The sequence below is a fragment of the Geotrypetes seraphini genome, chromosome 16 (genome assembly GCF_902459505.1).
Source record: "Geotrypetes seraphini chromosome 16, aGeoSer1.1, whole genome shotgun sequence".
NCBI classification, from domain to species: domain Eukaryota; kingdom Metazoa; phylum Chordata; class Amphibia; order Gymnophiona; family Dermophiidae; genus Geotrypetes; species Geotrypetes seraphini.
This window is the reverse complement of record NC_047099.1, coordinates 41,080,593-41,106,370: the sequence shown is the minus strand read 5'-3', so window position 1 is coordinate 41,106,370 and position 25,778 is coordinate 41,080,593. Positions and strand designations below refer to the sequence as shown.

Sequence of the window (25,778 nt, the reverse complement as noted above, 5' to 3'; positions counted from 1 at the left end):
AAAAGGGAAGCGAATGGTAAACTCTTTGGGCAAAAAACAGAAAAGGGGGGATGAATATAAAGTTAAGAAATGATTTTTTTTTTAAAAAAGGAAACCTTAGGCTCTCTTTTACAAAGGGGCGCTAAGCGTTTTAGCGTGGATTTGGCGCTCGCGTCCATAGGATAACATGCACGCGTTAGCGTGTGCTAAAAAACAGCGTACCTTAGGAAAAGAGGGGGGTTAATGTTCAAAAGGAAAACATTTCAATGCTCCTTTGAATTTCTCTACATTAGTTTCCGCTCTTATGTGTAAAGGCAGACTGTGGATTGCCCTATGTGGGACACGGACCGTAAAGCGCCACTCGACATATCCACACATACAGTCATTAGCATTTTTTTTCCTAATTAAGGGTCCTCCGTGTTCAGCCCTCCCACCTCCCTCAGGCATCGACCACCTTCCTGACCCGACCCCTACATCTGCCGTGCCACTAACCGAACAGCACCACGGCAGGTCTGCCTGGATTTTGAGCAACACGGCCGTGCCGCGGAAAAATAAAATCTAGGGATCGGCCGGGCAGGAGCCTCTGCAGCCCGGTTAAGTCCTTTTAAAACCTTGGCCCAAGAGCATTCAGAATCTGCACGCGAATGCCTTCTTTATGGACCTGTATATAATATTTGTAAACTGCTTTTGGTTGACCCTTTTGCCCCTCCTTTATTTATTTAAAATAAATATATTCCAGCAATCAAACCTTCTGGGCACATCACAATAAATACATAAGTATGCTGGACTATTGTAACATTATTTAATTGGGAACTTGCAAGAAAACCCTTAATAGACTTCGAGTTATTCAAAAGTCAGCAGTTAAAAAACCCTGCACCCAACACTCAGAGGCAGGACAGAAGCACGCTCACCTGATAATGAAGCTGAAATTTCTCCATATCGACTCCTAGAAACTTGGTTTTCACCTGGAACTTGCCGGCTTCATCACAGGGAAGGATATCAAAAATCACGTTCCGAAACCTGGAAACGTCAGAGAGAGAGAAAGAGATGCTGGGAAAAGCGGACGCAGGCACTGAAGGGAAGGAAGCCGTAGGCTGAGGAATTGGAGAGGTCTGGAATAGAGGTCTGCACGGGAACGGGGATCGGGGGAATCCCGCGGGTCCCGCGGAAATCCCCCCTAACCCACGGGACTCCCACGGAGACCCCCCCCTCTAGCCAACGGGACTCTCACAGGGATGGAAGGCTTTGGAAGCAGGGTTTGTCCATATAATATAATGGACACGTCAGCCTTAGTAAAAGAGGGGGTTTATAAGTTAATTACCTGAACAGAAAACAAAAAAAGGGTTCCACCAAAGAGATTCCACAAGGAAAACAGCAAAAGAAACTGTGGAATTGATGATCCTGTCAGAAGGAATTGCTGCTTTTTATGGGGACGGGCGGGGATGAAGGTAATTCCTTGGGATGGAGAGGATCCTGGCGGGGACGGGTGGGATTTCTGTCCCCGTGCAACTCTCTAGTCTGGAATAGCTCCTGGATCGAAAAGTGTCCTTGTGGGGCTAAGAAAATGAATGTGCTGCCTGGAACTGTGATTTTAGGACGTCCTGCGCCTCTCAGTCCAAAGCAACTAAGGTTGGGGAGAGGGAGGGGAGGTCGTTATCAACATAGGCTACCGTTAAGATATGTTATTTTACTGATAATCTGGGTTATTATTAACTAACCCCCGTCTTTTACGAACGCATAGCACGGGGCTTAGCGCCTGCAGCGGCAGTCACTGCTCCGACGCTCAAAGAATTCCTAAAAGAGGGAGGTAAGTTTCATTGCATAAAATGGGCATATGTAGTAGATGACGGCAGAGAAAGACCTAAGAGTCCATCCAGTCTAGCCAACAGTCGCACATTATCAATTCATGATAAAACCAACCAATGAATGTGATATTAAATTCTTTATTTTAGCAATATTTAGTCAACTGTCTTAAAAGTAGACTCTTCTGTGATACAGTCAAAGCCCAGACTGATATTTTCCGCCCCTTAACCTATTAACCGGTAAAAAACGAAATTGTTCAATCGATCTGTAGCCTAAAAATTCTATAGATTTTACTTCTTCTATTCTGTATGCATGCATCTGACGACTCTATATTGTGACTATTTCTCTGATTGTCCAGCACCTCTTGTTGTAAACCGCCTCCAACTATTATGGCTTTCGTGGTATATATAAGAATAAAATTATTATTCTTGTTATTAGGCCCAGCACAATTCTTGATTTGACGTTTTCATGGAGGGGGATATGTGTCTGCATGATGTGAGCACCCAACGGTCCATTCGTCACCCCATCTAGTACAGTGGTTCCCAACCCTGTCCTGGAGGACCACCGGGCCAATCGGGTTTTCAGGCTAGCCCTAATGAATATGCATAAGAGAGATTTGCATATGATGGAAGTGAGAGGCATGCAAATTTGCTTCATGCATATTCATTAGGGCTAGCCTGAAAACCCGATTGGCCTGGTGTTCCTCCAGGACAGGGTTGGGAATCACTGATCTACCGTATTACAAAGCCAATTCTATACATCCACTAGATAGAAGACTAGAACGGTATTAAGTCTAGAGCAATGGCTCCCAACCCTGTCCTAGGGGACTCCCCCAGCCAGTCGGGTTTTCAAGATATCCCTAATGAATATGCATGAGAGAGATTTGCATACCTGTCACTTCCATTATATGCAAATCTCTCTCCTGCATATTCATTAGGGCTAGCCTGAAAACCCGATTGGCCCGGTGGTCCTCCAGGACAGGGTTGGGAACCACTGCACTAGATAGAAGACTAGAACGGTATTAAGTCTAGAGCAATGGCTCCCAACCCTGTCCTAGGGGACTCCCCCAGCCAGTCGGGTTTTCAAGATATCCCTAATGAATATGCATGAGAGAGATTTGCATACCTGTCACTTCCATTATATGCAAATCTCTCTCCTGCATATTCATTAGGGCTAGCCTGAAAACCCGATTGGCCCGGTGGTCCTCCAGGACAGGGTTGGGAACCACTGCACTAGATAGAAGACTAGAACGGTATTAAGTCTAGAGCAATGGCTCCCAACCCTGTCCTAGGGGACCCCCCAGCCAGTCGGGTTTTCAAGATATCCCTAATGAATATGCATGAGAGAGATTTGCATACCTGTCACTTCCATTATATGCAAATCTCTCTCCTGCATATTCATTAGGGCTAGCCTGAAAACCCGATTGGCCTGGTGTTCCTCCAGGACAGGGTTGGGAATCACTGATCTACCGTATTACAAGCCAATTCTATACATCCACTAGATAGAAGACTAGAACGGTATTAAGTCTAGAGCAATGGCTCCCAACCCTGTCCTAGGGGACCCCCCAGCCAGTCGGGTTTTCAAGATATCCCTAATGAATATGCATGAGAGAGATTTGCATACCTATCACTTCCATTATATGCAAATCTCTCTCCTGCATATTCATTAGGGCTAGCCTGAAAACCCGATTGGCCCGGTGGTCCTCCAGGACAGGGTTGGGAACCACTGCACTAGATAGAAGACTAGAACGGTATTAAGTCTAGAGCAATGGCTCCCAACCCTGTCCTAGGGGACCCCCCAGCCAGTCGGGTTTTCAAGATATCCCTAATGAATATGCATGAGAGAGATTTGCATACCTGTCACTTCCATTATATGCAAATCTCTCTCCTGCATATTCATTAGGGCTAGCCTGAAAACCCGATTGGCCCGGTGTTCCTCCAGGACAGGGTTGGGAACCACTGATCTAGTGCATTCTCTAAGGGGGCAGGGAGCTCTTTTTAAGTACTTACTGAGTAACTGGAAGATCCTCTATTTCCAAAAGGACGCCTTTCTCAAAAAGTCTGGCAGCCGTGTAGCTCAGAGAAGGCTGTTTCTTATTTTTACCAGGAACCCTTGGAAAGCAAAAGAGACAGGAAGGTGCAGAAGAAACCGTCAGTCACTGCTCTGAGCCCAGGTTTCAAATGCAGTAGGATAAACACTTGTATTCAAAACTCCTATGGCACATTGTAACCTGGAAACTTCCCCCTCCATATTCGCGAATTCCGTACCTACGGATTCGCTTATTCGCGGTTTTAAATCAGAAATCATTGCCCTATCCTATGATACTATTTTATTTGGAACATCTATGAGATTCAAGAGTCAAATTTCAGCAAATAACAATAAACTTTTGTTAATACTGACGGGGGTTGCCATTCAACATAGTACTGGAAATTAGAAGGATTATACTCAACTTAATTATACCTTTTGGTGGAATTCAGTTTGTCATATTTATAAAATGGAGAGAGTGCTTGCTAGGAAATTATAATAGTTTCAAAAAGATTTGGGGGCCATTGATTGCATATTCTAATAATTGGACACCTTTTTATTACATAGGACTATATTTAATGTGGGGATGGGGAGGTATGTTATGGGATTTAATGGGTTTATTCCTGATGAATGGGATGGGTGGGGGAGGGGTCTTTTTTATATGCATTTGACAATAATTGTTAGAATGTCAAGTGATTTGTACGAATTATCTGATTGAATATTGTACACTTGTTGCAAGAGTTAAAACTGAATAAAGAATTAAAAAAAAAAAAAAAGAAATTACATCTTAATTTTTCAGGCTATTTTAAGCCCTGTAAGCCCCCCCTTAAGCCTTACCTAGCGGGATTTTTGGGGCAGGAGCAATCTTCCCACGCTCCTGCCCCATGCAGATCGCTCACAGGAAATGGCTCGAGAGACTACGGGAGCTCAAGGCAGCCATTTCCTGTGAGCGATCTGCACGGGGCAGGAGCGTGGGAAGATCGCTCCTGCCTGAAAACCCGCTAGACCACCAGGTAAGGCTTAAGGGGGGGCTTTTAGGGCTTAAAATAGCCAGGGGAAGCAAGGTTTAGGGGTAGAACCGGCTCGGATATTATTCACGGTTTTTTTAATATTCACGGGTCGGCTCTGCGAATCCGGAGGGGGAAGTGTATACAGTGTTCCCCCGCGAATTCACGGTTCGTGAATCACGGACTCTCTCCTTCGCGGCCTGCTCTGACCGCCTCTTCCTGTAGTAGTCGGGCTACACCAGTCGGTGGTAACTTACTTGCCAATGGCTGTCAGATTGTCCAGACACGTTTTGATGTACTGATTGTAATAGTCGATCTGCTCCTCATAAAACATCGTTTTGGAGTTCAAGCCCTGGAGAGTCTGCTGGAGCTTCACCAGCTCTGCCTTGCGGTGCTGCCGGTACCGTCTCTGGTTACAGATGTCCTACGAGAAACGGGGAAAATAAAGAGCTTCCATTTTAACAATACCGTATACAGCACAATATGGAAAGCCTTGCATCAAAAATTTAAAATCAAGAAAGATTTAAAAACCCATCCATGAGCCCTGAAACAATTCTTAATTAGGGAGTGTGGTAAAAGCAGTTGGCATTTCCAGGTTTAAAAGAGATTTGGACAAGGTCCTGGAGGAAAAGTTCACAGTCTGCTACCGAGATAAAGACGGGGAAGGCATTGCTATCCCTGGGATTGCTAATATAACATAACGTAAGATTTTATTTGTAGACCGCTAAATGCCTTTCGGTTCGAAGCGGTTACAGAAAACGAGGTACAAGAAGGATGAAGCATTTTTAACATTGAAAATGAATAGAATATTAAAGGCACATAGAATTTCCCCGTCTGTCACAATTTACGCTAAACGCCAAAGAAGCGGACGGTAAGATTATGCAGAAAAGAAATAAAAACAGGAGCGAGAGCATCTCGGATCACAACCTGCGCCAAGAGGCAGAAGAGTAAATATCTGGGAGGAAGGGATAAAATATTATAATGTGGGATCTCCCTGCTCTTTCCACAAGGAAAACAGCAAAAGAAACTGTGGAATTGATGATCCTGTCAGAAGTAATTGCTGCTTTTTATGGGGACGGACAGGGATGGAGGTAATTCCTTGCGGGGATGGGTGGGGACGGAGAGGATCCTGGCGGGGACGGGTGGGATTTCTGTCCCCACGCAACTCTCTACTCCACAGCCCTGCTGGTAACCCTATTCTTTGATGCCCCCAAGCAGCAGCTGCCCTAGGTGACTGCCTTATTTGGGCTTATGGTTGGGCCAGGGGAAGGCTTCGTCATCTTTCTCCCAATTAATTTACCTATGGAGAAAGATTCAAGGGGCCAGGCAAATGAAACTCAAATCTGCAGGGCTGAAGTTCACCCATCTCAAAGGAACCCAAGACCGACTCGGACTTTGGCGTTTCGATTCAGGTCAGTTACCTTGGCTATCTGGTTAACGATGTCTTGATAATGGTCGGTGGAAGTCACCACTCCCAGACTTTCCAGCTTCCGCAAATTCCGGATCACTTTCCTCTTCTTCTCTTCTACGGACAACTGGCTGTTTCCCAGCAAGGAACGGCCACGCTTCAACTTCTCAGGGGTCTGAGCCAAGCTTGCTGCTTGCCGGTGCATCAGACGACGATGGACCACTTCCTGAAAGAAAGAGGATATCGCATCTAAGAAGCTTTTTCCTCTTACCCGTGCAGATTGCTCACAGGAAATGGCTCGAGAGACTACGGGAGCTCAAGGCAGCCATTTCCTGTGAGCGATCTGCACAGGGCAGGAGCGTGGGAAGATCGCTCCTGCCCTGAAAACCCGCTAGACCACCAGGTAAGGCTTAAGGGGGGCCTTTCAGGGCTTAAAATAGCCGGGGGAAGCGGAGGTTAGGGGCAGAACCGGACCGAATATTATTCGCATTTTTTTTTAATATTCGCGGGTCGGCTCTGCCCCTAACCACCGTGAATACGGAGGGGGAAGTGTAAGTACTTTGAGGAGAAGACCTATCACCATCAAACAATGGTATAAAATGAACTATCTATCCCAGAGGCCTCTGGGAACACTAAATATTCATAAAGGGAGTCTAGCTTTTTTGTGAAAGACAGACAAACACCCCCCCCCCCCAACCAACGCACCTGCTCTGCTGATACTGATGTGTGCAAAACCTGGAGCAGGGACTCCCCGGGCTGGGATCGGATCACATCTACTAGCATCTGTTTTGTGCTAAATGAGATGAGAAACATTACCAGCAACTATAAGAAAGTGTCCACGAACCCCCCTTCCCCCATCAAACATTCACCCCCTTTCTGAGTTACCACTTCTCTGCATGGAGAAATCAGGGCCATTGTTTTGAACCAGGGATTATTACCCGGGGACCTGATTAAAACACACACGCTCCTGTTATACGCTCTCAGCTCCTCGGTTAAGCTTTCGCCCAGACAACAAGCCCACCTGTCGATGAGTTTAACAGAGACTGACCTAAGTAACAGGCTCTTGGCATCCATCTCCTTGCTGTCGGTCTCCGCCATCTCCAGCTTGCTGGCGAGAGTGAGTGAAAGCTCCAGCTTGCTGAGCTGAGCCCACGCCTGCTCAGCGGTCACGTCGCTGGCATGAAAGGTGCCCTCACCTACGGCAGCAGAAAGCCAAAATCATCAGAAAGGCCGTCTAGATGGCAAGGCCTCAACAACAGTACAGGAGCTAGGAAGCAACGAGGCCAGTCAACACACATAGAATAATCATGTTCTAATCTAATCTAATCTTTGTGCGTTGCTCCTACCTATACAGGCTCAAGGCCACTTTAAAGAGAGGATGGAGAGGGAGGGGAGAGATAAGAGGAAGGAGAGGAGGTGGGAGGGGAAGGGGAAGGGGAGGAAGAGAGGAGATTAAGTGGCGAACAGATGGGTTTTCAATTTTCTTCGGAAGACGATGTGGCAAGGTTCAGTTTTGGTCATTTCCGTAAGGCCATTCCAGGTTTTTACTCCTGCCAGCCGAAAGGGTGCTGAAAAATTCTGGGCAATAAGAGGTGAAATTTTAAATTCCAAAGAAGGGGGAGGGGGGGAAAAAAAAAAAAAAAGTTGCTAGTGGCATTGGATTTATTTTATTTCACAAAGTTATATCCTGCCTAATAACCTAAGCTAAGGCCCTCTTTTACGAAGGTGCACTAAGAGGTTCAAAAAAAGCATAACGCACCTTAGTAAAACAGGGGGGTCAGTTTCATATTACGTTCGGCAAATAAAACAAATGATGGAAGGTTAACGGGCCGAAGAAAGAACTGAAACATAAAGACATCAAAAGCCTACGCGTTTGCCCCCAAAGAAACAAAACTAATGAAATTTATGTCTAGGTCGCAATCTCAGGGGTCTTTTTGCTCAGGCGCGCTAATCTTTAGCGCACGCCAAATCGGTTACCGCGGCCTTAGCAAAAGGACCCCCCAGTCTTAAAAAACGAGGCAACAACGCCGGTTGGGTTCTAGTTATCAGCTACGACAGTTTGTTAAATCGAAACGGTTATATTTCTGGCAAATGAAATGCTAGAAAGACGTGGTCTGTTGCATTTGAATCGGCGTCTTGACGACGCAGCCCGCTGAATAACTCAATCTCTAAGACGTGGACCCCCAAGGGTCATGGAAGGCGTCACAAACCGTCCTACGGCATACTGGTTAAGGAACATCCGAGGGCGGCCTAGATGAGATGTACGGTGTCAGCATCTATCAAGCAAACTTGGTTCTTTCTGTTACATAGAGCGTTTTGGACCCCTGTTCGTTTACAAAAATTAGATAGTTCTAAGTCCAATAGATGCCGGCACTGTAATCTGGAACCAGGGACATTAGATCATTACAACTTTTGGTGGAATCCAGTTTGCCATATATATAAGATGGAGCGTACATTTGCAACACAAAAAGGATATATTGATAAGTTTAAGAAGATTTGGGGACCATTAACAGATTTTTGCAATGATTGATATAATTTTTTCCCATAATAAGATACTTGATAAAGGGGGGGTGGGTGGGTAGGTTTATTCTCTTTATCACAAAATCTAAATAAATTATCATAATATGTGTTATATTGTATGCAACTATCAAAATAAGGGGAGGGAAAGGGATTATAATTGAATAATAGGGACCGTTAACAGATTTCTGTAATGAATGATTAACTTTTCCCATGATAAGATATTTGATTAAAGGGGAAAGGGGTGGGATTTTATTTCTGATTATTACATACTATATTAATATTTAAATGAATTTACAATAAAGTTGATTTTATGTATTATTGAATATGAGGGAGGGAGGGGTGGGGGATTATTATATTCAATAAGAATTATATAAATTTAGATTTCTTGTATAGTATTATAACTTTATATAATATTAATTTTCTAAAGAAATGTTAAATTTGATGTTAATATGTGAGTTAATCAAGTGTGTATATTCAAGTTTCTAATGAGTTTATTTGATACACTTGTTGTAACATAAGAAAATGAATAAAGATTTATAAAACAATAAAGATTCCAAAAGAAAAAAAAAAAAATATTATATGATGTCTAAAATTATAGTAAGGACTATATAATGATATGTTGTATTTACAGTAAGTTATGGAAATATCAAGTGTATACTTAATGCAATTGTATGAATTTTTATGATACACTTGTTGTTATATGAAAAATGAATTAAAAAAAAAAATCTGGTCTCAAGTAAACTCTTTATTGGAAAACCATGCTGCGCTTTCCTACGATACTGTTTTCTTCGGAATGGCTATGAGGAAGAAAAGTCAAATATCTTCATATAATAACAAACTTTTATTAGTCATGACAGGGGTTGCCATTCAACCTATTACCAATAACTGGAAAAATTACAAAAATCTTAATCACATATTCTGGTGGAATTCATTATGCCATATTTTTAAGATGGAAAGGGCAATAGCGATACAAAAAGGGACATATAATAACTTTGAAAAGATATGGGGGCCATTGGCAAAGTATTGCGATGAATAGTCATCAATTCTTTTCCGTTCCTTTTCTTTTTTCTTTCTTAGCTGTATTTAGCACACTCAAAGGGGAGGGTGGAGTTGAGGAGTAATTTTATAAGATATGTTATAATATGTTATATAACATGTGTATATTCTATTTTAGTTGAAAATGTGATGAAGGGTGGGTGGGTGGGGTTATTACACTATTAGATTTTATGTGTTAGATAATATAGTGCTATATTGGAATTACTTGTATGATGTATTTTTCTGTACTTGTTGTTTTGATTTGAAAATGAATAAAGATTTTTTTAAAAAAAGAAGGTCCGTAAACCAAAACGAGAATCTGGAAGCTACAGCCTCACCCAGAGACGTGCGTTTGTTACACAACAAAAGGCACGTCTTCCATTTGTGTGCGAGGATGTTCCTCTGCCGCGCGCGTTATGGACTCTCCAACGCACCTATCAGAGATTGGATCGTGGGCAGGTCCCCCAGATCCTCCAGCAGCTCGTGCAACGGGTCCCCATAACTCGGAGAGACAGCATCCTGATGCTCCAGCAATAGCTAAGGGAGAGAGGAGATTTAAGTAAGGACAGTGAAAAGACAAACTGCACACGATTTAATTACCATCCTCCCAGGCTCCCTCCCTGGTCTCCGCCACAACAAGCAGGGCATCACATGGTTTTCTCCTATGGCTGGCGGAAGGTAGCAGCTCATTCCGGAGCTGCTTCCCAATCTAGTTCCACCAACCGCTGCTCTCCCCTCGAGCCGCAGCGCTCTGCTCCCTTCCCTCGGACAACCCCAGCCGTGGTCAGCCTAAACCATGGTTATTAGGCAATGCCCCCCCTTTCATGCGCTCACCTTATGGGTGCTGATCAGCTCCCCAGCTGTGATATAGATGACGGGCTTGATGACATTCAGCATCTCTGAATATTCGTCAATGCTGAACCGTTCTTCCGGCTCTGGCACGGAGCAGGCCACGGCAAGAAAACTCCTAATTAGAGATAAAAAGGCACCTATTATATTCAATGGGCACTAAATCATTTAACACGCCTTAGTAAAAGGACCCCTTAGAGTCGCTGTTGTCACAATTACCCATGCGTAGCTTTAAAAACGATAAATAAATAACTCTCAAATTTAATTTTTTTGTTGGTTTTGCAATTTTATCATTTCAATTAAAATGTGCCGCGATAAACATTTGCTCCGTTTAATGTGCCGGAGCTTAAAAGAAAGGTTTGAGACACACTGGTCTAGGCCAGGGGTAGGCAATTCCGGTCCTCAGGATTCAGGTTTTCAGGATCTCCACCATGAATATGTATGAGATGGATTTGCATGCACTGCCTCCTTGAGATGCAAATCTATCTCATGCATATTTTTTGTGGATATCCTGAAAACCTGACCTGGCTCCGGCTCTCGAGGACCGGAATTGCCTAGCCCTGGTCTAGGACATCCTATTCCCTGGCACCAGCCCTTCACTTAAACAGTCAGCTCTTCTAGGGACAATTTGCACTTCAATATATTTTGCTGCTGTACAGTGCTGTGTGCATCTAAGGTTGCTATAAAGTTTTACTCTTCAGAGCAAGAACCATCAAGCTCCACACAGGGGTGGGCTCTCTACACCGCTGATAGGTCTCGTAATCCACCTCTGTCATATGAAACCCTGAGCACGACGTGACCACGACGGAGAATAATGAGACAACATGCCATCAGATTCCCACGCAGCTGGTGCGTGGCACCGAAGAGGCGCTCGCTGCTCAGTGGTCGCCGGGCGAAGATGCCCGCTTTTATCTCTCTATTAATCTGGCGGGCTGCTAGCCAAGTTCTCTAATTTGTCCCCTGTTAGCAGGGCAGAGATGCAGACATATCAATTATTAATCTGCTGATACTTAAAAAGCACTAATTAGCGATTAATTTTATCACTCTGTGCTGATAATGCTGGGAAGCACCAATTTAATTATTCCAAGTGGATTTTAATCTAATCATCTTTTTAAATCGCTGCGCACTTCAGTTCTAATCATACCTCCTCATTTACTGAAAAATATTTGCATCACAGCAGCTGAGTACTTAGGACATTTTAAGAGCTTGATCAGATTTTTGTTTTGTACAGCTATTGGGTATTCGAAAGGAGCCTCAAGACGTGGGGAGAGAAATCAATGTTTTTTTTCTGTTCCTTTGGGGCTTCTTGTAAAGGAAAAGCAGGGGTAGAATCTGGTATCATTCTCATCTAACCAGACCGCTTCCAGAATCCAGCAATCGTGGGCTCCCAAGTCTGGCCACTAGATGTCACCATTGCATATACACTTCTCCCTCTGTATTTGCGGTCTCAGCATTCGCGGTTTCGATTATTCACGGTTTTTAGCTTGCTGGCTCCTCCCCCCCTCCCCCCCCAAAATTACATCAGCTTGCATAGAGAAATCGCTGATTCCCAGCACTTTCTTCACCGTGTTTTGCCTCTCCTTCAGGAACAGGCCAGGTCTCCCTCCATGTTATTTGCGGTTTCACTATATTCACGATGGTTTTTAATAGAAAACAGCGAATAACATATGAAAAAGTTATTTGCGGTTTTGTTAATCCCCTATCACAGCAATTACGGAGGAAGAAGTGTAGTGCTGAACTTCCCCCCCACCAAGGGAGCTGTGAATCAAAACCTCGATCTACAAATTGGCAGGATGTCACTCCAAATTACTGCAGAGCTGATGAGTAAAGGGGTACAATCAAAGCAGTTTAAATATACCATATGCAGGTACTTTTCCTGTCCCTAGTGGGCTCATAATCGGGGCATCGGAGGGTTAAGTGACTTGCCCAGGATCACAAGGAGTGACCAGGGGACCTGGGTGAAGGCCTCAGGCTGGTTTTTTTTGTTGTTTTTTTTAATCATCAACTCCTCCTCTTCCACATCCTTCTCCACGTCCGCTGCAGTGATTTTCAAATTTTCAAACTCAGAGTCCGATCTCAGTAAACAATAATAAACTACTATTAATATTGACAGGAGTCGCCATGCAACAAATAACTCAGAATTGGAAAGACTATACCAAATTAAATTATACGTTCTGGTGGAACTCTGTCTGTCATATATACAAAATGGAAAAAGTAATAGCATTACAACACGGGAACATTCATAATTTCAATAAAATTTGGCAACCATTGACTAATTATTCTAATGATTAGATTTCTTAGCACAATTATAATACTTATATAGAAAAGGGGAGGGACATGTATAATTTTTAGAATCATTAATTGGAAAAAGGGGAGGGATGTATAACTTTTGATTATATATAATATATACTGTTTATAAATTAAGTTGTATTAATGATAGATACAATGATATATAGTAATTAATTATATCACTTGAATTTCAAACATTGTAAAAATTGAAAAATTCAATAAATAAAATTTAAAAAAAAAATAAATAAATAAAAAAAAAAATGAAGAATTGGAACTATAAGCCCCAGAATGCAAAATCCAGGAAGGACCAAACATTTCCCTTGAGAAACGGGGTCACTTTCAGGCAGTTTATCTTGCCAATATACAGTATTGCTTTCTGTGGTACAATCAAAGTGGTTTTACATATTCCCACACATACTAATTGTCTGAATGGACCTTGGTGGGTTTTCTAAACTGGGAAAAAGACCCCCCCCCCCCCAAACTAGCTCAACAGGAAGGCAAACTAGAATTTGGCAATGAGTTCAAATCCCAACTACATCATCGCTTTTCTCCATGCTCGTACCTGAACCTGCCGTGCATCTCTGCCAGGTAGGTGTTGACAAGATGCAGATGGCTCTGCTCCCCTTCAAACAGCTGGCCGGCGGCCATGTGCTGCAGGACTTTAGCGACAGAGCCAAGATTGCGACGTTGATCAGGGTGCACTGCTCCTCCTGCCGAGATGTCGATAATGTCAAAGCCATCGGGCGCCACCACGGCTGGGTTCATGTAACGGTAGTAGAGAAGGTTGCCCACAATCTAAAGCCAGAGAGGGGGGGGGTACACATAAGAATAGCAACTTACTGAACAACTAGACAATTCAAAGCGACATAAAAACATAAGAACGTAAGAATAGCCTTACTGGAAAGATCCATCAAGCCCAGTAGCCCGTTCTCATGGTGGCCAATCCAGGTCCCTAGTACCTGGCCAAAACCTGAGGAGTAGCAACATTCCAGAACCCCAAAGAGTAACAAAAGATTCTAGAACCCCAAAGAGTATCAAGATTCCCGGCAGAATCTCAAAGAATAGCAAGATTCCAGAGCCCCAAAGAGTAGCAACATCCCAGAAACCCAAAGAGTAACAAAAGATTCTAGAACCCCCAAAGAGTATCAAGATTCCCGGCAGAATCTCAAAGAATAGCAAGATTCCAGAACCCCAAAGAGTAGCAACATCCCAGAAACCCAAAGAGTAACAAAAGATTCTAGAACCCCCAAAGAGTATCAAGATTCCCGGCAGAATCTCAAAGAATAGCAAGATTCCGGAACCCCAAATAGTAGCAACGTTCCATGCTACCGATCCGGGGCAAGCAGAGGCTTCCCCCAGGTCTTTCTCAATAACAGACTATGTGTGATTAGAGTTATTCATCTCTCTTTTAATGTTTTTGAACCTGCTTTGGGCTTCCAGCTGAATCAGAGCCAGAACTGGGACCTGGTACTATCAACCTTCATTCAGAACTACAGGGGGATTTTTCCCCTTTTGCCGTTTACACAGCCAGTCTGATCACCGAAGTGAGGGTCCTGAGCCAAGTACCGGTCATCCTTCTGAATTCAGCCACTAGCCAAGCCTAAGCGGGGTCTTGAGGCTGTGAATGCTGTCTCGACAGCTCCAGGTACCTCAGGGAGTGGAAGACCTGACCTGGGAACTGAACCAGGCACCTTTTGAGTGGCAGCGAACGGCACTTGTCACCCGAGTTAGCACACACATTTTATCAATTAATAAATGAAATAAAATGATAAGAAAAAAAGGGCCACTGGGCAAGCAGCCACACAGACCTTGGCAACATCGTCTCCTGTGGCATCAGGAAATTTATTACTTAGAGAGTTCTTCAATACTTTGGCAACGTATCGCATCCCGTAACTGGAAAGGAAGCAGGGGTTAAAGGTCAGCATGGACAAGGAGTTAGTTTCAGCTCTCCTGCTCTTAAGGGGAAGCCAGAGTTCAAATCCCAACTACATCACCAAGAATGTGGCCAGGGAATGGTAGGTTACATTCAGCCACTCCTGAGCAAGCTAAATTTTAACTTCAAGGGTGCACAGTTGGATGTTTGAAAGCTGTGCCCTCCCTCACCACCAAAAAATGCCCTATTTCTTGGGAAAACATAAATTAAAAGAAAAGATTAATAACTAAATGCCACCTCTTCCCTCTAAGCCAGAAATGTTTTGCAATATCTGTATTTGGAAGATCCTTTTTGAAAAAAGGTGGCATTCAGAATGAAATAATATCTCTCTACAAAGAAATTCTGCCTTTCGAGATTCTTTGACATACATATTGCTCTGGTTATTCTAGTAACTCTTTGCAATGGAGTTAAAAGTTCCAAAGAATGCATGGGAACCACGTACGGTATCTTGTCTACGTTGGAGGTGATGGTCATGAAGAACTTGTCTGTGATGGTGATCAAATTGCGGATGGAGACGTTGAGGCGCCTCTGCACTTCGGGATAGCTCAGGGCCTGCTCAGGGCTGACGTTGTAGGGAAACTTGCTGTAGCAGACAAAGCACACAACAGATGGTCAACGGTTGGCGAGATCGTCAAAGCTTGACACAAGAGAGACTTGTAGAGAAAGCATACCGAAGGATCTGGCTACGTTAAAAATATGTTCGAGTCTCTCTTGTAGCAAGCTTTTCCGGTCTCGCCAAATGCAGAGACAACAAAGATCAAGCTCCATTCTACAATAGTCACCAACATTAAATTTTAGAAGGACTTGGTTCCCTCTTCACGATGATATGTAGAGTAAAAAAAAAAGACAAATTTTCTTTACATAGGTGAGCTCTATAGCAGTGATTTTCAACCTAGTCTTCAGAGACCACCTGTTCAGTTGGGCTTTCAGGATATTCACAATGAATATGCATGAGACAAATTTGCATATTCATGCATATTCATTGTGGATATCCTGAAAACCCATCTGGTCAGATGGACCCCAAGGACCGGGTAGAGAACCACTGCTCTACAAAACCTAAGACAGAGTCTTCTAAAGGCCAATGAGGTGAGCAAGCAAGAGAGAGAAGATCAGATATCTAAATGTTACGTTAGACTGGCTTTTTTGTTTAAATTTCTTTATTAAATTTTAAGAAACCAACAAAACAGTGCAAGGTAAAGTGGGCCACCCATGTTTGTCCTTCACAGTGGCCCCACACCGTTCCCCCCCCACACACACACAAGCTACAGATTCAACAAATAACTACGGGCTCTATGAGACAAATTATCCCATACAGGGGGCCAGGTTTGAGTAAATCGCCACCATGCTCTAAACACTCCATATGGAGCAAAACATACATTGCATTTTTCCACTCCGTCCCCGAGGGGGCCTCAGGCAGCCTCCAATTTCTTAAAATACATGTGCTTTTTTATTTGTATTTTGAACTGTTAAAATGTGGAAAATCAATAAAGAATTTTAAAAAAAAAATACATTTGCGCTCCAATAAACGATTATTGCCACTACGTGTGCCCAAAGAGATAAAGTTAGAAAACAATAAAAAAATCAGTTTGTTATACTGGCTTTTTAAGATATCCCGCCATATCCTCACAATAGGGGGAAGGGGGGAATGGGACTTTATTGTGGTTATGCATTCAAAGTGGTTTACATATATGCAGGTCCTTAATTTTATACCAGGGGCAATGAAGGATTAAGCAACTTACCCAGGATCACAAGAAACAGCACTGGGATTCGATCCCACGACCTCAAGATGAGGCAGCAGCTCTACTGGGCCACTCCTCACTTCCAAAATAAACAGTGGCCTCACATGATTAAAAATCTGGACTTGCAAAGTATTAATCTTGCAAGCTGTGTTTTGTATTAAACACAGTTCTCTCGCTGATTTCACAGAAATTTCAGAAAACAGCGAATCGCAGTAGTCCACTGAAGACAGAAATTTCAGAAAACAGCGAATCGCAGTAGTCCACTGAAGACAGAAATTTCAGAAAACAGCGAATCGCAGTAGTCCACTGAAGACAGAAATTTCAGAAAACAGCGAATCGCAGTAGTCCACTGAAGACAGAAATTTCAGAAAACAGCGAATCGCAGTAGTCCACTGAAGACAGAAATTTCAGAAAACAGCGAATCGCAGTAGTCCACTGAAGACAGAAATTTCAGAAAACAGTGAATCGCAGTAGTCCACTGAAGACAGAAATTTCAGAAAACAGTGAACTGCAGTAGTCCACTGAAGACAGAAATTTCAGAAAACAGTGAATTGCAGTAGTCCACTGAAGACAGAATAAAATCAATTGAACCAGCACTCTGTAATGTTGCTGAAAGAAATGAGAGCGATCTTGACGTACCTGCTTCAATTTTTTTTAAAAAAGGATTTCCAAACCCCAACATTTTTTTTTCCCCAATTCTTTATTCATTTTTTTCATCTTCCATCAAGTGTACAATATTGCATCAACTAATTAAATAATAGGTGCCACAGGGTGGATGATTTGCCCTTACCTCCTCTGACCCGTCTGGGACTCCATCTGATTGATCCAGCTCTTGTAAATGTCCACGGGATCGGTGCGAATGTTCAACACTTTGTCCTGCAGAACTTCTTTCACCACCTCGCCCAGGATCTGTCGCAAAGCATTGAGCCCTCGGGCATTGCGGTAAAAGCTTACCACCATGCGGACGACCGTGGGGTTCCCCGTGATGACCTCCTGGAGCCGGTCGACTTTCAGCCTAGAGAACGGGATTCAGGTCAGCAAATTAGCTGTTCTCTTTTTCCCCCCCCCTACACTTTTTGGCGACTGGATTATGCTCGATGCAATCCAAGGACAAACCGAGCCCAGTCCCGGCTTTACCCCCACCTCCGCTCTACAAGTCCAAAGATGCAGCGGAGCCTCTCCATCCCTTTCTTATCTGCCTCCTCTTACAGTTTTACAGTTTATTTAGGATTTGATAAAAACAATTATAAGAACTTTCTAAGCGCTGTACAAGCTAAAAATAGGGGTCCAGGACAATTTATAAGATTACATAACTGCAATATAAAAATATTCCATAAATACAAAATACATAACATTTAATGGACTAACAGACACATACGGTAAAAAAAAGAGAACTACAAAGTGGTAAGAAAAGTTTACAATAAAGGGAAGAAAGAGAGGAAGGGGGTCATAGTCACTGTTGCCACCCCCCTCTTCCAAGACAGTCAGTGTGAGAGGCCCAGAGCAAAAGGCCTGCTCTCTTGGAATTTCCTGTTTTGGACACAGCAGGCCAAAGCGTGCACATGTGCTCCAAGGCCCTGCAATGTCCTATCTCATGCTGCTCTTCTGCTTCCCAGTCATATGCCCGGTCTGCCTAGCGGTAGGGCCATCCCTGAACATATACAGGGTGCCCACAAAAACACTCTTCGATTTTAAAATGGTTACAAAACCCAAATTTATTGGACTATTCTTTCACCTTTCAGGCGACAGTTTCATCAACTCGTAACGTTTCATATGGTATCTGTTGATTACAGACACTCGATGTGCGCCCCACCTGTTACTCGGCAAAACATCGACGCAATAATCGAGCTCGGACCAGACTCTCCGAAGCATATCCGGCGCGATTGCGTTTATAGCTTCAGTGATGCATTCCTGCAGTCGGAGGTACGTACCTCCAAAGGAAAAAGTCCCAAACAGTAATATCCGATGATCTCGGGGGGCCATTTTAGGAACACCTGGTCATTTTGTCGTGTTGCATTATCTGAAGGTTGTAACTTCTGCACCAATTGCAGCTTATAAGGGTGAAAGGGCAAGTGATTGTGTAAGATCTTGCGAACCGTGCTTTTTTGGGACTTGCATTTGCCGTCATCTTATCGATCAACATATTCCACTAAGTTTTGATTTGGTAACCGTTTAAAAATCAAGGCGTGTTTTTGTGGGCACCCTGCACAATGCGTTACTTTGATTACCAAAGTCAGCTATTCCCATAAGAATGCGTCAGAAACGTTAAGAACAGAAGCAGGGGAGGCGCATCCATTTCGCAGCTCAAAGAGCGTTTACCTGATCTCCTCCTTCAGGGCGGTCTTGAAAAGCTGCAGAAGCAGAAAAGCCTCCCTTTCATTCGAAGCGTAGTTGTACAGCGTGAAGACCACAGACTCCATGAACCTGGTGGACTTGTTCTGGGGCATCTGGAAGATGAGCCTGGCCAGGTACGAGGGCTGGGTCTGTAGAGACAGGAGGCCGATCAATTGTGGACGTTGTTCTGGGAGAGACGTCACTTGACCATCTGCCAAAAGGGGTTTCTCAGGGGCGGTTCCTTCTCGACCCAGTCAAGAATCCTCATCAGGTTCTCAGGGTACCAAAATATGGACACATTACGACAAAATGCGTTTTGTGAATATCAGAGTAGGTATTTACACCTGGAGGATCTCAAGGCTGGATTTAGAAGGAAGAGCAGGTCTTATATCTACCCTTCCTCTGCATTTCTTATTTTTTTTTATTTATATCTCTTTATTCATTTTAAATTTTCAAACAAGTGTACAATAAGAACATAAGAAGCGCCATCTCCGGAACAGACCCTGGGTCCATCAAGTCCGGCGATCCGCACACGCGGAGGCCCCACCAGGTGTACCCTGGCATAGTTTTGGTCCCCATATCGCTCCAAGCTTCTCGTAAAGAGAAGTGCATCTAGCCTACCCCTACCCATGTCACTTCATGCCACTCATAAGGAGATGCACATCTAACTTACCCTTAAATCCTAGAATGGTGGATTCATAATATCATAAATCAATTCATAATATACATTTCCACTTGAAAATATTACAAATTTCACACAAAAAGAATTATCCTTCTCACCCCCATAAAGACATCTTTATAAATATCTGACACTTTTTAAACCAATCCCACCCACCCCCACCCACCAAATATACATAATAAATGGGGATAAATACAAATTATTTATTATAATAATCTATTAATGGCCCCCAAACATTTTTAAATTTATTAAAATATCCTTTTTTAATGGCCAGTGTTTTTTCCATTTCATACATATGACACACCGAACTCCACCAAAAGCAGTAGTCCTCTGCGTTTCTTTACGCCCATCGGAAGTTAATTAAGAAGGAATCCCCGTATGCCAGTGTATCGTAAACTGTGTGCCTCAGCGGATTCCAGGTGTGCCACGAAATGCCAGGGAGGAGAGGTGCCCATCGCCGAATGACTGATTACAGGACATGCCCCTCGCAGCGAGAGCCGGCGCCTCTGCCCTCTCCTTCTGCAGCAACCCCCCCCCACCACCACCACCAGCGGTAATAGGAGGCTCAGGGCTGCGGAGTTGATGTCACGTATGCACGTGACATCATCACGTCGACATCCCTCCAGCCGCAGACCCCGAGATTAGTGTGCCAGCGGCTTCGCAAGTTTGCGACCCACTGCTCTATGCACCGCTCTCCCTTCCATTCCTTCTCCTGCATCCAGGAGGCGCTGCACCCACCTGCAGAAGGTAGAAAAGATGCTGGTAGGCCTCCAGCTTCTGCCGGTTCTCTTTGCTGAGCCCCTTTAAGCCTTTCTGCTTATCGATGGCCATCATGTCCGCCAGCTGTTCCTTGTTCTTCTTGGTGAGTTTTTTGCAATGCGAAACCACTTCCTGAAAGAGGAGGGAAATGGTCTGTACATAGTCACGATCACACTGGTACTAGTGCATGCGTGTTTTTTTTGGGGGGGTTTAGGGGGAGAAGTTGTTTCCTTATCCTAAGAAAGCGCCAATATTCAAATGATGGCCAGTGAACGTAAAACTTGTTGATTAAATTCTTGTGTACCACCTACTTGTTAATTTAAGAAAATGTGACGTTTGGAGCCAATGCTTAAAACAAAGCTTTATGTCAATGCCCATCTGTGAATCGCTCCCTAGGACTTTGTTCTACATGAAACTGTGATGACAGTGAAGAATGATATTAAGGAGTCCTTAGGTTGCACTTTTTAAGTTGTTTTGAATTACTATACAATATTATGTATGTTATCTTGGAAACCGCTGAGACTCCAGGCGGTATATACGTTTTTAAAAATTAATTAATTGTATTAACAGTGTAATAAGAGCGACCAAGATGACAAAGGGGATGGAACTCCTCTCGTATGAGGAAAGACTAAAAAGGTTGGGGCTCTTCAGCTTGGAAAAGAGACGGCTGAGGGGAGATAGGATTGAAGTCTACAAAATCCTGGGTGGAGTAGAACGGGTACAAGCGGATCGATTTTTTACTCCATCAAAAATCGCAAAGATTAGGGGACACTCAAGGTTACAAGGAAATACTTTTAAAACCAATAGGAGGAAATATTTTTTCACTCAGAGAATAGTTAAGCTCTGGAACGCGTTGCCAGAGGATGTGGTAAGAGCGGATAGCGTAGCTGGTTTTAAGAAAGTGATATATGACAATTGATTATAATATGTTTAATCCACTTGTTGTAAGAATTAAAAAATGAATAAATAAAAATTTAAAAAAAATAAAAAATAAAAAAAGGTAAGTCTGGACAAATTCCTGGAGGAAAAGTCCATATTCTGTTATTAAAGCCCTGGATCGGTAGCATGGAATGTGGCTACTCTTTGGGCTTTGGCCAGTTACTAGTGACCTGGATTGGCCATCGATGGACCGTTGGCCTGACCCAGTAAGGCTATTCTTATGTTCTTAAAGAGATAAACTTAGAGAAAAGCAAACTGAATCCTACAGAGTAAAGCTTATCCTGCACCAAATGATACTATCGTTTAGTGGGTGATGCCCCTCGGTCTTCCCTGCAGTTCTCCCTCTCCCCCCTCCCCCTCCCAGACCCCTTCTCGTTACCTGCAGGGTGATCCTGTTCTTCACCAAGAGTCCTATCTTGATGTCCGTGAGGTTCAGGCCGTTCTCCAGCTGCTGGTTGAAGCGGATCGTCTTCACCACTTCCTCCCGTAGCTTCACGCCCTCCAGTTCTTCCCGGAAGTCGTGTTCGCTCTGCTCCAGCAGGTGGGCAAATTTCCTGAGGACGCTCAGTGGAGGGTCTCTCGCGTGCACTGCAATAGGCAATTCCAATTGGGACACAGTACAGGATTTAGGGCAAAATCTAATCTGGGTCGCGCTCTGCCTAAACAGGTCCAAAGTGACTTACAATATTTCGAATTACAGAATTATGAATAGGGTTAACAGAGATGAGAGAGTGGAGGTTCTTGGGTCGTACTGGGTAGAGGGTAGGATTTTGTGATATCAAACAGTTTGAGTTAGTTGTCTACGGTGTGGAGGCTTTCAAAGAAGAGAGTTTTTCATTTTTTTTCGGAATCTTTTTTTTTTTTTTTAATTGATTTTTTCATTTAACAACAAGTGTCATAAATTTACATACAATTATCTTAACAATACACTTGATATTTCTATAATGTATTTTATACATAACATTTCTTATCTTATTTTTCTTATGATTTTATATATCATATAATTGTAATTATTTTTCTTATATAGTCATATAACATATATATTGTAATGATTTTATCAATTATTTTTTAAAATTTTTTGAACCTTTTTCTCCTCCCTTTATTATATTGTTTTCATGTAAGAATATCATCTATTAATAATATTTTATTTATATTTATAATAAAGAGAATAAATCTCCCTCACATATCCCTCCCTCCCTTCCTTCTTTAACTATTTTCTTACTATGGGAAAATGAAATTCAATTATTGCAATATAAGAACATAAGAACATAAGAAATGCCTCTACTGGGTCAGACCATGAGGTCCATCGTGCCCAGCAGTCCGCTCACGCGGACTTTTTGTTATTGTTATTGGACTATTTTGTTAATGGTCCCCAAATCTTTTTGAATTTATCTATATATCCTTTTTGTGTTGCAAATGTATATTCCATTTTATATATATGGCAAAAAAAAAAAAAAAAACTCTGTTTTTTTCGGAATCTGATGTCAGTCGGGAGGGTTGTTCCAGGTCTTGGTGCCAAGACATGTGAAGAGCGAGTCAAACGTGCATTTGTAATGAATCCCTTTGGGAGATGGGAGGAGCTTGGTTTTTGGTGGTTAATGTCAAAATAACAGCATCTCTTGTGCTGTGATTTGAGCGGAATCTGAAATGGTCGACAAGAAGAAGAAATCTGTACATTTTTTTGTAATGAGACTAATAGAGATTGTCAAATGAAAAACCTTTGAAGAGAGCCCAGAAAATACCGACTGGCCAGCAATGGCAAATGCCTCTTGCCTAGACTACTTGGCGATTATATTAAATTGTTACAGATTACAATTTTAATTGTATTTAAGTGCTTTTATAGTGTAATATGATTGTATTATATGTTGCAATTACTTATGCCTTCAAAATGAATAAAGATATTTAAAAAAAAAAATCTTACTGTACAGTATATTCCACAATCACTCAAAATAATTTTTTCCTTTTTTTTGCATTTGTGATATCTTACAGAGAATAATAATTTTTGAACAGGAAACAAACCAGTTCAGGAAACATTAACCTTTTCCAATTGTGTGTCCCGGATGATGGGACATTCCAAAAAATGTCGTTGCCATCGTATGTCCCATGGCATGGGACATATAGTACACCTTTTACCTATCATTTGTCCCATCTATCGGGCCACTGTGTTTACAATAGCCCTAAATGATAACAGTGAATAATACAAAACTTTGCTAAAATACACTTCTCCCTCGTCATTCGTAGGGAATACGGGCAGAGCCGGACCGCGAATGCCGAAAAAACCGCAATTATCCGGCTCTGACCCACCCCCAGATAAATCCCACCGCTGAATCCCCAGATAAATGCCAGGCATGCTTTTTTTCCTCCCTGCCGCCTTCCCGGCCTTACCCGGTGGTCTAGAGAGCTTTCGGGGCAGGAGCGATCTTCCTACGCTCCTGCCCCGTGCAGATCGCCATCAGGAAATGGCTGTAAGGGAGTTCCCGACTTAGTCTCGAGAGACTACGGGAACTCCCAGCAGCCATTTCCTCATGGCGATCTGCACGGGGCAGGAGCGTAGGAAGATCGCTCCTGCCCCGAAAGCCCTCTAGACCACCAGGTAAGGCCGTGAAGGCGGCAGGGAGGAAAAAAAGATGGATTTTTTTTACCATTAAGACTGGTTTTTTTATTTTCCCCCTCCCCAGAAAAAAATCGCGATTATATGAAACCGCGAGTGCAGGAACCGCAAATGGGGAGGGGGAAGTGTAATTACAATTGGAACCAGTGTAACGTAAAATTTATTACAATAGGAAAAAGTTAACTGGGATAAAAAAAATGAACAGATTTAGGATTATAACCTGCCTACCCAAAAGTTCTTTGCAGATTACAAATTTAAAAAAGATAACCAGGCAATTCCTGGGAGCTAACAATATAAAAATGCTTAACATGTCTAAATGATAATTACAATCCTCATGTATACAGATTTGTCAGGCGTGCCTTGGGTTCCATGCCTGGCATTTATCTGGGGATTCAGCGGTGCCGCAGCGACTTCCTGCCGCCCCTTGCATTATCACGCCAGCGTCTGGCTGCTTACCCAACATCCGGTAGTCTCCTCTGGCCTTGTTTGCTCTCACAAAAGCTTGAATTTTGACGACAGCATCCATCTGCAAGACACGGTGCCACGGGTTAAGCCACAAAGCGAACACAATACTTTTCACCGGAGCCCACCAGGGAGATGTCTGGAGTCTGGTGAATACATCAATCGCAAGCCAGTGGGAAATCATCCTGGCCCACTGAGACGCTGACAGTTACGCACCATCTAAGATCTCAAACTTCTCTTAATACTTTTAAGAAAGATCCTAAAACATTTTTATTTACGGAGGCTTATTTAGAAGCATTCCTTGTGTATTTGTATTCTAGAGTACTCTTGTAGGAGCAAACAGACCTCGCCCTTTCTGCGATCCCTGCCCCCTTTTCTATCTCAGATTGTACCATAGCTCTTCCCCTCTTTCCTATCAGTTTATGTAATGTCAAGATTTATAATGTTTTAGTTTAAATTTTCATTGATTTCAATATGTATTGTTAAGCCACTTAGATATAGACCAGTGGTCTCAAACTCAAACCCTTTGCAGGGCCACATTTTGGACTTGTCGGTACTTGGAGGGCCTTAATGTCTTATTAAAGAAATGAGGTAAAACTCTTTATAGTTTATAAATATTTCCTTTTGGCTAAGTCTTAATAATAATATTGTCATTTATAGCTAAAGAGACATATGATCAAGAAACTGCTTTATTTTACTTTTCTGATTAGGATAAACATACCGAGGGCCTCAAAATAGGACCTGTCGGGCCGCATGTGGCCCCCGGGCTGCGAGTTTGAAACCATTGATATAGACTGATTTGCGGGATATCAGATAATAATGAAGCTTAAACATGGCCGACTAGCTGTCAACATTCAGTGAGGGATATCTGCTTATCTCACAATGAATATCCCAGTCTCTGGACATAGCTAAGTCGCCTGGCCAAAGACAAATATCTAAATGGGTGCTACATCTTTGGCCATTGAGACTTAGAAGCTGGCTAGCCACTAAATATTAGCATAGCCGGCTAGGCCAAAAATAGACTAGAAATTCAGTGCTGGTGGCCGGATACGGCAATGGCATTGAATTCCCTATCGCCACAGACAACAGATCGGCAGCGATCTGATTATGAGCCTACGTGTGGTTTCTCTAGCCATAGCTTTTCGCTGGCTTCTGAGGTTTTGACTTAAGTTGACTTAAGTTCTCATGTAATCAACAATTTAAATTATCTCTTCCTTCCAAGAAAGGGATTAAGGGAGTCAAGATTTTCACTCAATCTTTGATTTTTAAGCTTTCTCAACTTTGGAATGATCATCCGCTCCTTTTAATGCGTTCCGGTTCACTTCCACTTTTTCGTAAATTTTTTAAAACCATTTTATTTGCTAAGCCCTTTGAAAAATAATCTTCCGAAACTTAGTCTCATTCCTC

The 25,778-nt window shown here is 42.9% G+C and overlaps 1 protein-coding gene across 4 annotated transcripts in view; it reads right to left on the bottom strand.

The window, feature by feature from the left end:
• The window catches only part of IQGAP3 (IQ motif containing GTPase activating protein 3), a 75,046-nt gene that overhangs the window by 3,509 nt on the left and 45,759 nt on the right, over positions 1–25,778 (bottom strand). For all 4 annotated transcript variants that reach the window (XM_033923864.1, XM_033923863.1, XM_033923862.1 and 1 more), the window contains exons 22-37: positions 24,366–24,435; positions 21,678–21,886; positions 20,339–20,491; positions 18,907–19,070; positions 17,378–17,602; positions 15,291–15,431; positions 14,724–14,808; positions 13,478–13,710; positions 10,612–10,744; positions 10,212–10,314; positions 7,271–7,418; positions 6,928–7,015; positions 6,236–6,448; positions 5,072–5,238; positions 3,792–3,893; positions 891–999 (exon numbers count right to left, since the gene is read on the bottom strand). In XM_033923864.1, the coding sequence (XP_033779755.1) occupies positions 891–999; positions 3,792–3,893; positions 5,072–5,238; positions 6,236–6,448; positions 6,928–7,015; positions 7,271–7,418; positions 10,212–10,314; positions 10,612–10,744; positions 13,478–13,710; positions 14,724–14,808; positions 15,291–15,431; positions 17,378–17,602; positions 18,907–19,070; positions 20,339–20,491; positions 21,678–21,886; positions 24,366–24,435 (2,343 nt within the window). The remainder of the gene's footprint in view (positions 1–890; positions 1,000–3,791; positions 3,894–5,071; positions 5,239–6,235; positions 6,449–6,927; positions 7,016–7,270; positions 7,419–10,211; positions 10,315–10,611; positions 10,745–13,477; positions 13,711–14,723; positions 14,809–15,290; positions 15,432–17,377; positions 17,603–18,906; positions 19,071–20,338; positions 20,492–21,677; positions 21,887–24,365; positions 24,436–25,778) is intronic.